The sequence below is a fragment of the Bos indicus genome, chromosome 13 (genome assembly GCF_029378745.1).
Source record: "Bos indicus isolate NIAB-ARS_2022 breed Sahiwal x Tharparkar chromosome 13, NIAB-ARS_B.indTharparkar_mat_pri_1.0, whole genome shotgun sequence".
NCBI classification, from domain to species: Eukaryota; Metazoa; Chordata; class Mammalia; order Artiodactyla; family Bovidae; genus Bos; species Bos indicus.
Genome location: NC_091772.1, coordinates 77843664 through 77852610, shown reverse-complemented (window position 1 = coordinate 77852610; position 8947 = coordinate 77843664). Strand labels below are relative to the sequence as shown.

At 45.7% G+C, this 8947-nt stretch overlaps 1 protein-coding gene across 1 annotated transcript in view; it reads left to right on the top strand.

The window, feature by feature from the left end:
• The first annotated feature begins 1705 nt into the window (after nt 1–1705).
• The window catches only part of B4GALT5 (beta-1,4-galactosyltransferase 5), a 100264-nt gene continuing 93022 nt past the window's right edge, over nt 1706–8947 (top strand). Inside the window, exon 1 of the mRNA XM_070801863.1 lies at nt 1706–1969. Within this exon, the coding sequence (XP_070657964.1) occupies nt 1951–1969 (19 nt within the window). The 5' untranslated portion in view covers nt 1706–1950. The remainder of the gene's footprint in view (nt 1970–8947) is intronic.

Genomic DNA, 8947 nt, shown 5'->3' with positions numbered 1-8947 from the left:
CCCCATCAAGATGCAGAATGATAACTTCAGGCTGAGCATAAGCCCTGGACCTCAGATTGGTTGGAACCAGAAAGCTGATGATTGAGATTCCTAGAACACCATCCTGTTACCTCACCACCAACCAATCAGAGGAAGATCACACATCCTGCAGACCACTTCTCAAATTTTGCTTATAAACATTCTTCCCCAAAAACCATAGGGGAGTTCATGTCTTTTGAGCATGGGCCACCTGTACTCCTTGCATGGCTCTTGCAACAAACCTTTCTCAGTTCCGGAAAAAAAAAATTTTTTTTTTAAATACTATTATTATTATACCTGCTAAAGTCTTACAGGGGCTTCCCAGGTGGCACTAGTGGTAAAGAACATGCTCACTAATGTAGGAGACATAAGAGACAAGGGTTCGATTGCTGGGTCAGAATCCCATGGACAGAGAGCCTGGCAGGCTACAGTCCACAGGGTTGTAAAGTCGGACACGACTGAAGCAACTTAGCCTGCGTGCGTGCACACACAGTCTTACCGTCCCCTGTACCTACTTTCTACATATTCCAAGTGTTCCCCTCAGTGTGATCATTGTTAATGTTCTGGAGCACTTATATATGCCAGATACTGTGTTTAACTCTGTGCTGAGCCCGCTGCCTGTTTGCTTGTTTTCCTAGATGGGAGATTTATAGTTTGATTCTTCAGTGACATATTTATGGTCGAATATAAATTAAAAGCTTGCCTGCACACCAAAGCCGGGTCCTTTGGGAGGACATCACCTGTTTTTGTACACCTCTAGAGCTAAGATTTCTTTTTTTTTTTTTGAGCTAAGGTTTCTTTTTACATTTTTTAATGGTTTACAAAACTCAAAAGCTGAAAGCTCCCTGGTGGCCTAGTGGTTAGGATTCCAGGCTTTCACTGCTGTGACCCAGGGTTCAATCCCTGGTCGGGAAACTGAGATCCGACAAGCAGATCAACGTGGTCAAAAAAAGTCAAAAGCCGAACAACATTTTGTGCCACGTGAAAATGATATGAAATTCAAATTTCAGTATATAAAAATAAAGTTTTATTGGCACACAAATAGCTGTATCTATTTGTTTTCTTGCTGCCTATGGTTACCTTAGCCTCTGACGGCAGAGTTGAGCAGTTATGGCAGAGACTGTGTGGCCCTCAGATATTTACTAAGTGACTTTTATCTAAAACGTTTGTGGACCTCAGTCATATTAGGGTCTTATAACATTTTTATCCCCTTTGTAGCAATCCCATTTGAATCTGCTCTCCTGTTTTTATTTTCTTTCCATTAAGGAGAGGACTCAGAGGTTATGCCTGGCCCGGGGTCATTCCCCAGTTCATCCTGATACTCAGGTATCCTGGCTTCTGAGTTCAGGGCCTGCCCAACGAGCTAGAGGAGACCCTGATGCTGGGAAAGATGGAAGGCGGGAGGAGAAGGGGACGACAGAGGACGAGATGCTTGGATGGCCTCACCGATTGAATGGTGAGTTTGAGCAAGTTCCAGGAGATGGTGAAGGACAGGGAAGCCGGGCGTGCTGAAGTCCATGGGGTCGCAGAGAGTCAGACGTGACTGAGTGACTGAACGACCACAATGGGCTAGAACATCGCTCCTTAGCTGTGCTGGAGACTCGCCCTGGGAATCCCCCAGCCGCTGGCCCGCCAGCTGGGCTTCAGCAGAGGCAGGGCCAGCAGCGTCTCCGGGTCTGGAGACTACAGCGTCTCCTCAGATGGCCCCGCGGGGCGCCTCGCCAGGCCCTTTCTTCCTCCGAGCCCGGCCTGGCTCACACAGGCTGCTCTGTGAGGCTGTGGGCAGGCGGCCTGTCTCTAGCAGTGTTCAGTTACCCCAGTGACATTCAATTGTTCCTGGGAGAGGAGGCCCGCGTTTGGCAGCTCCTAGACCTGGATTCCAGGAAACCTCTGCCTGACTCCTGTTTGTTTCCAATCAGCAAGTCGGCCTGTATGCTTTCCACCGGGTTGCGTAAGTCTGCCTGCCACTCTCGCGTCTCTCTCTTGCTATCATCTTTATGTCATCCAGCTCACTGCTGGTCGGGGAGGAAGACCTGGGACCTCTCAGGGGAGGGGGCAAGATGCGGGCGTGTCCCTGGGAGTTCACTGCTGGGGACACCCCCTCAGCCCGGATAACAGATCCGAACGGCCGCCTGGCCGAGCCCTCAAGTTTGCAGGGCTGCTTGTCTCGCGCAGGCTCTCCGCTCCGAAAAGAGACCCTGAGGCGGCAGTTCAGGCCTGCAGGTGCCGGGCCCGCGTCTGTGTGTACACTGATGCATACCCTCCACACGGTGGTTTGGCAGGAGCTTGGAAAACCGAAGTTGAACACACAGCTCACCCAGGTTCAAATTCTGGCTGTGCCACTTACTGACTGTGTGCCTCTGGGCAAGCTGCTGAGCCTCTCTGTGCCTCAGTTTCTGTATCTGTACTATGGGGATAATAACAAAACCTGCCTTTTTAGACTGGACTAAGAATTGAATCATTTAGCGCATGGGCTTAGCACAATGCCTTGTACATACTAAAGGCTCAATAAATGCGAGTGATTTTTACTATAATTACAGTAATAACTATTATTATTTCTAAATTTTTTATTGGCGTATAGTTGCTTTACAATGTTGGGGTCATTTCTACTGTACTACAAAGTGAATCAGCCGCATGTATTCCTCTCTTCTTTGGATTTCCTTCCCATTTAGGTCACCTGTGAGCAATGAGATTCCTGTGCTATACAGAAGGTTCTCATTAGTTACCTATTTTAAATAGCTATTATTATTCATATTCACCAGACAGCAAAGGTCACATTTGTGCCCAATGAGATAGGAACGATAGCATTTATGGAAGCATTATTTTTAATAATGGCAAATGGGACGCCGTCTAAATATCTCTCAGTAGGGAATGGCTAAACAAGTTAATGGTAGACCCACACTGTGGATTTCTGAGCAGCAGTTCAAAAGAAAGGGGCAGACTTGTACAGCCTGAAGTGAAAAGACTTCCGAAATATAATCTTCAGTGACAAAAAGCAAGAAGCCGAAGGATACACAGACAGGAACACAGATGTAAAACACAAATATGCATTTGGCAAAGCTAATACAATTATGTAAAGTTTAAAAATAAAATAAAATTGGAAAAAAAAAAAACAAAAAAAAAAAACACAAATATGCAAAACAGTCTGTGAGTAACATAAATATGTAAATACACAGGGAAAATGTCTGGGACAGCGCCGCCATCTGAGATGGTTGTCAGTAGCCACACGTAGCTATTTACATTTAAACATACGTTCATTCAAAAAGTTTAATTAAAATTAAATAAACAATTCAGTGTCTCCATGGCATCAGCCACACCCCAAGGGCTTCGTAAGTCACCTGTGGCCAGTGGCTAATATATCGGACATTGTGGACACAGGCTAGCTCATCACTGTAGAACATTCTATTGGATGGTGCTGGTCTAGATGGGTGAAAAGGCCAAGCTGATAATAGCGGCTGCCTTGTGAGGAGGAGGCAAGGGTCTCATTTATTCTTCTATTTATTTATTTTCTTTTTTGACTGCGACACACCACATGTGGGACCTCAGTTCCCTGACCAGGCATTGAACCTGCATCTGCTGCCCCGCAAGCAGGGAGTCTTAACTACTGGACTGACTGCCAGGGAACAGTGTTTACTGAGCCCTGACTCTGTACCCGCACTACGCCGGGACCACAGCTAGGCGTAAAACAGATCAAACTACTTGCCCTCTTGTTTTCCAGTGGGTGATATGTCAGGTGGAAACTGAGGCTTCGGTGAAAAACAGAGCAGGTGCCTGGATAAAGAATGTTGGCAGATGGCACGGGGTGATTGTTAAAAGACCCTTTTTACATTTACCTGAATTTTTTTAAAATGAGGAGACTGCCTTACTGTGTAATTAAAAATTTATAAAAGGAAACCAAAGGACCTCAGCCCTGGAGAGAAGAAACCTGGGTAGCTGCCTCAGTTCCGTCCCTAACCCTTGTGCCCTGTGCCTAGTGGCTTAAGCTTTCTGCCCCCCTTTGTCTATCCTGATGCGCCTTAGATAAGACTTCCGAGGCCCCACCCGCAGCCCCTCCATCCGGTAGCTGATGTTTCCGCCAGTCTCTTCATCTGTCCAGGAAACCCATGGATCACTGGAGTCCTTTGGAAGTGTTAACACATAAAGACTCTGCAGGAAGCTGTTGCAAGAATCACAACAACCCAAGAAGGAAAAGGAGGACAGGAAGGAGGGGGCGGAGGAGGAGGACTGGGGAGGTGGGGAGACCACTTGCAGTCAGCAGAGGCTTGGACCTCCAGCAAACTTAGCCTGAGAGCTGCTTCAGCACACCCAGGTTAAATCCACACAGAGTTCTTGTTACAGTCGTGCAGACAGACACTTCATAATCAAAGCTAATATCTACTGAGATTGACCATGCTGCAGGCAAGCTTTCCATGGATTAGCTCATTTCATTCTCATGATAGCTCTAGTCAGGTCAGTGTAATTTATCAACCTCACTTTACAGATGAAAAAACTGAGGTTCCAAACAAACTAAATAACACCCAGTTGTTAGGCGGAGAGGCTGGACTTTTCAACCCAGATGTGTTAACCACCATGTTTCAGCACCTGTGGCTTATAGTCAGCTAGAACACGAAACAGAAGTGAAGGCTTTTGCTTGTTGAAAGCAGTCCGTGCATGTATTCTGGGGGCATAGATCAAGCAGAGGTTAATTCTGATTGAGGGTATTAGGTCTTCTTGCTTTTGCCCTTGCCGGCCACTCCCCAGTAGCCAAAGGAATCCTCAGTCAGATGGTGACCCTCTGCACAAAGACTGCCCAGGCTCCCAGCTCACTCAGAGTAAAATGCTTTTCATGATCAGCAGGGCCTTCTGCGATGGCCCCCAGCCCACATGGCTTCTGGTAGCGGTCACTCACTTCCCTCACTCCCCTCCAGCCACATAGGCTGCCTCCTTGCTGTTTCCACTGGCAGCTGGGTCCCTTCCCCGGGCTTCTGTGGGAGCTGTAACCTCCCAGGACTTCCTGGAGGAGGTGAGCTCTGAGCTGAGCCTGGCAGGGTGTGTGGGTGTATGTTAGCTCCAGAGAGTGGGAAAAGAGGGGAGGTTTTCAGAGAAAAGGGGGTGTGGGGGGATGGAGAGAGAAAGACAGGGAGAGAGAGGCTCATGCAAGGGACATAGAGAAAACCGGTGAGGTCCATGTTCCTGAGAAAAGAAACTGAGTGGAAAGCGGTGAGGAGGACTGAGAGGCAGGGCCAGGCCACGCGGGGCTTGTCAGAGAGTATTCGGGTTCTCTCTCGAGGGTCCCTGGGAATTATGGGAGAGTTTGAGCAGTGGAAGGACACATTCGAATTGGCTTTTCCGCCGCTCACTCACTCCTTCCCGGGAGCACTTTGCAGCTCCTGACTTGTCATCTGGTGGGGTTCCAGGTGACTCTCTGTTCCACCTCTGTCAGTAACTCTAACTCTATATATAGTTTAAAATTATGTCTTTTTCCCTCCTGAGGAATGTGTTTGGGTGCATGTTAATTTTTGTTTTGTTTTAAGTGCAGTTTTAGGTTAAGAACAAAACTGGAAGGGAGGTACAGAGATCTACATAAACTCCCCCACCCCACCCCCGCCATCTGTAGGCTTGCCCGTTGTCAACATCACTGGCCAGAAAGGTACATTACGATGAACCTGCATGGCCACTTCATAATCACCCAAAGGCTACAGTTTACCTTAGATTTGTATGTTTGCTCTTATTGCAGATCCTATGGGTTTGGAGAAATGCACAATGGCATATGCACGCGTGCTAAGTCGCTTCAGTCGTGACAGACTCTTCGCGACCCTAGGGACTGTAGCCCATCAGGCTCCTCTGTCCAGGGGATTCTCCAGGCAAGGATACTGGAGTGGGTTGCCATGTCCTCCTCCAGGAGATCTTCCTGACCCAGGGATGGAATCTGCACCTCTTGCGTCTCCTGCCTCGCAGGCAGATTCATTCCTACTGAGTCACCGGGGAAGCCCTCTTGTCTGCATAGCTCCTTTTCCATAATGTCACATAGTTGACATCATACAGTATGTGGCCCTTTCAAATTCGTTCCTTTCACTGAGTAATGTGCATTTCAGGTTTCCACTCTTTGGCTCTTATGACCATTTATGTACAGGTTTCTGCGTGGACACACAGTTTCACATATTTTGTGAGTATACCTCAGAGTGAAACTTCTGGGTCGTGTGGTAACTCTATGTTTAACGGATTGAGGAACTACCGAATTGTTTTCTAACGTGGCTGTGCCATTTCCACTCCTTCTAGGCTGTGAACGAGGGCTTGAACTGATAGCTTTTTATACTTTTTTTTCCAGTCACACAACTATATGATCATATATAGAGAAAGAGAAGAAAGCTGAGGATAGGGTGACCAGCGGGGGTCAGAGGGGAAGGCTGGTTGGTACCTGATCCTGCAGGGTCTATAGACCTCAGGGAGGTGTTGAATTTTATTGTGACTTCAAGGGGTAGCTGCTGCTGCTGCTAAGTCGCTTCAGTCGTGTCCAACTCTGCGCCACCCCATAGACGGTAGCCCACCAGGCTCCCCCGTCCCTGGGATTCTCCAGGCAAGAACACTGGAGTGGGTTGCCATTTCCTTCTCCAATGCATGAAAGTGAAAAGTGAAAGTGAAGTCGCTCAGTCGTGTCTGACCCTCAGCGACCCCATGGTCTGCAGCCTACCAGGCTCCTCCATCCACGGGATTTTCCAGGCAGGAGTACTGGAGTGGGGTGCCATTGCCTTCTCCGTCAAGGGGGTGGCTATTGGAGGCTTTTAAGCAGGGAAAGAGCATGAACTGATTTGTATGTGTGTGTGTATGTGTTTGTTACCCATTTAATAAATGGGTAATGAAAGGAAATGGCAACCCACTCCAGTATTCTTGCCTGGAGAATCCCATGGACGGAGGAGCCTGGTGGGCAACAGTCCACAGGGTCGCAGAGAGTCGGACACGACTGATCGATTTCACTTTAATGAATGATTTTTATGGTTCTGCCCACCCCGCAACAAGCTTTACTGTTTATTTTCATGCAAATACAAATACATAGTCTTGCTTTCCTACTGTGTTTATATACGGTAGATATCACACTTATTTTTTCACATGACAATGTAGTTTAGAGATTTTTCCATATCAGTATATAGACAGCTTCATCATTTTTTTTTTAGACTCCTGCATCATATTCTGTTACTGGATGGATCACACTTTATTTTAGGGCTTCCCAGGCGGTGCTAGTGGTAAAGAACCTGCCTGCCAATGCAGGAGACATAAGAACCCTGGGTTTGGTCCCTGGGTTGGGAAGATTAGTCGAGACTGAAGCGACTTAGCAAGCACGCACACTCCTCTTAATGGGTAATGTTTTTTTTGTTTTTATTTTGCTTTTGTGACCCACTTTTTTTTTAAATAAATAATTCCATACAAATGTCATCTCACACATATGCAGGGTTATTTGTAGGATGAATTCCCAGAAATGAACTTGCAGGATCAAAATGTATATGCATTTACCATTTTGATAGATTTTGCCAAATTGCCCTTCGGAGAGGTTGAACCAGCTTATACCCCACCAACCAGGAACTACGACGCACTGTCACTCTGTGTTATCAAGCTTCTGGAACTTTGCCAATGTGATAGATGAACCATGGTGGTTCCTGTAGTTCTAATTTGCGTTACTTAGAAGGAGACAAGCTAAACAGCTTTCCAGATGTTTAACAGGCATTCAAATTCTCTTTTCTATGAACTGTTTACATCCTTTGTCCATTTTTCTTATCTGTCTCTATGAGCTCTTCTTACATGAGGGAGAGTAGTTCTTTGTGGGATGAGTTGCAAGGATTTTTTTCTGGCTTGTCAGTTGTGTTTTGACTGGATCTGGTGGGTTTTTCTCTTTTTCTCTCTTTCTCTCTCTCCTTGCCATAGGTTTTTTGTCTTTTTTTTAACATAGTCAAATTTATCAATCTTTAAAAAAAATTTTTTTCCTTTTTAGCCACACTGCACAGCATGCAGGACCTTAGTTTCCCCAACCAGGAATTGAAACTGAACCCCCTGCAGTGGAACCCGGAGTCTCACCACTGGGCGGCCAGGGAAGTCCTCAATCTTTTCTTTTATGGCTTCTGGACATTGAATCATAGTTAGATTGCCCTTTCTCGTATTTTTTTTTTAGTATTTATAGTTCCATTGTTTATATGTTTTAAATTCTGCCAAATGTTCTCCTGCATGTCTCATTTGCTGTTCTCTCTAGCAAAGCTTCATTTCATTCATTTTAACCGTTGCATAGTATGTCATTATGTGACCAATAAAACCGCTTTTCCCCCCAGCTCCCCTAATAGCGAATTTAGGTTGCCTGTAATTCTTCATCATTACACTCCGTGCTACAATGAACACCTTTGTATGTATCTCCTCACGCTCCCTTGGCAGAATTTCTTTGGAGTGTGTATCTAGAAGCAGAATTTCTGTCAGTCTCTGCATGTAAAACAGTACCTGACTCTGGCTTTAGCTTGTATTTCACTGTTCTGTCTCTAGAGTGGGCATCTTTCCATGTTTACGGTCCCCTCGGATTACCTCTGTTCTCAGAAATGCTTTCCAAACCCTTTAGTCTTTTTTCACTGGGGTGATGGTCTTTTTTTTTTTTAACTTATTGATCCGTAAGAATTCTTTATAAATTCTGGATATAATTTCTTTGTTAGATTGATTGTGAGTATCTTCTCTGGCTTGTCACTTGTCTTTTCCCTTTATGGGGTCCTTTGTCATAGAAGGATACTCAATTTTGATGTGTTAATAGTACAATAGGCTAATCTTTTCCTTTATGCCTTTCATGCCTGGTTTAGGAAATCCCTTGCTCTCCAAGATCTTAAAGATATTCTTTCATATGTTCTTTTAATCATTTTAGAGTTTGAGGGAAAAAAAAATTCTTTTGAAATCTAAATGATGCCCAAGGAAATGGAGGTGCTTT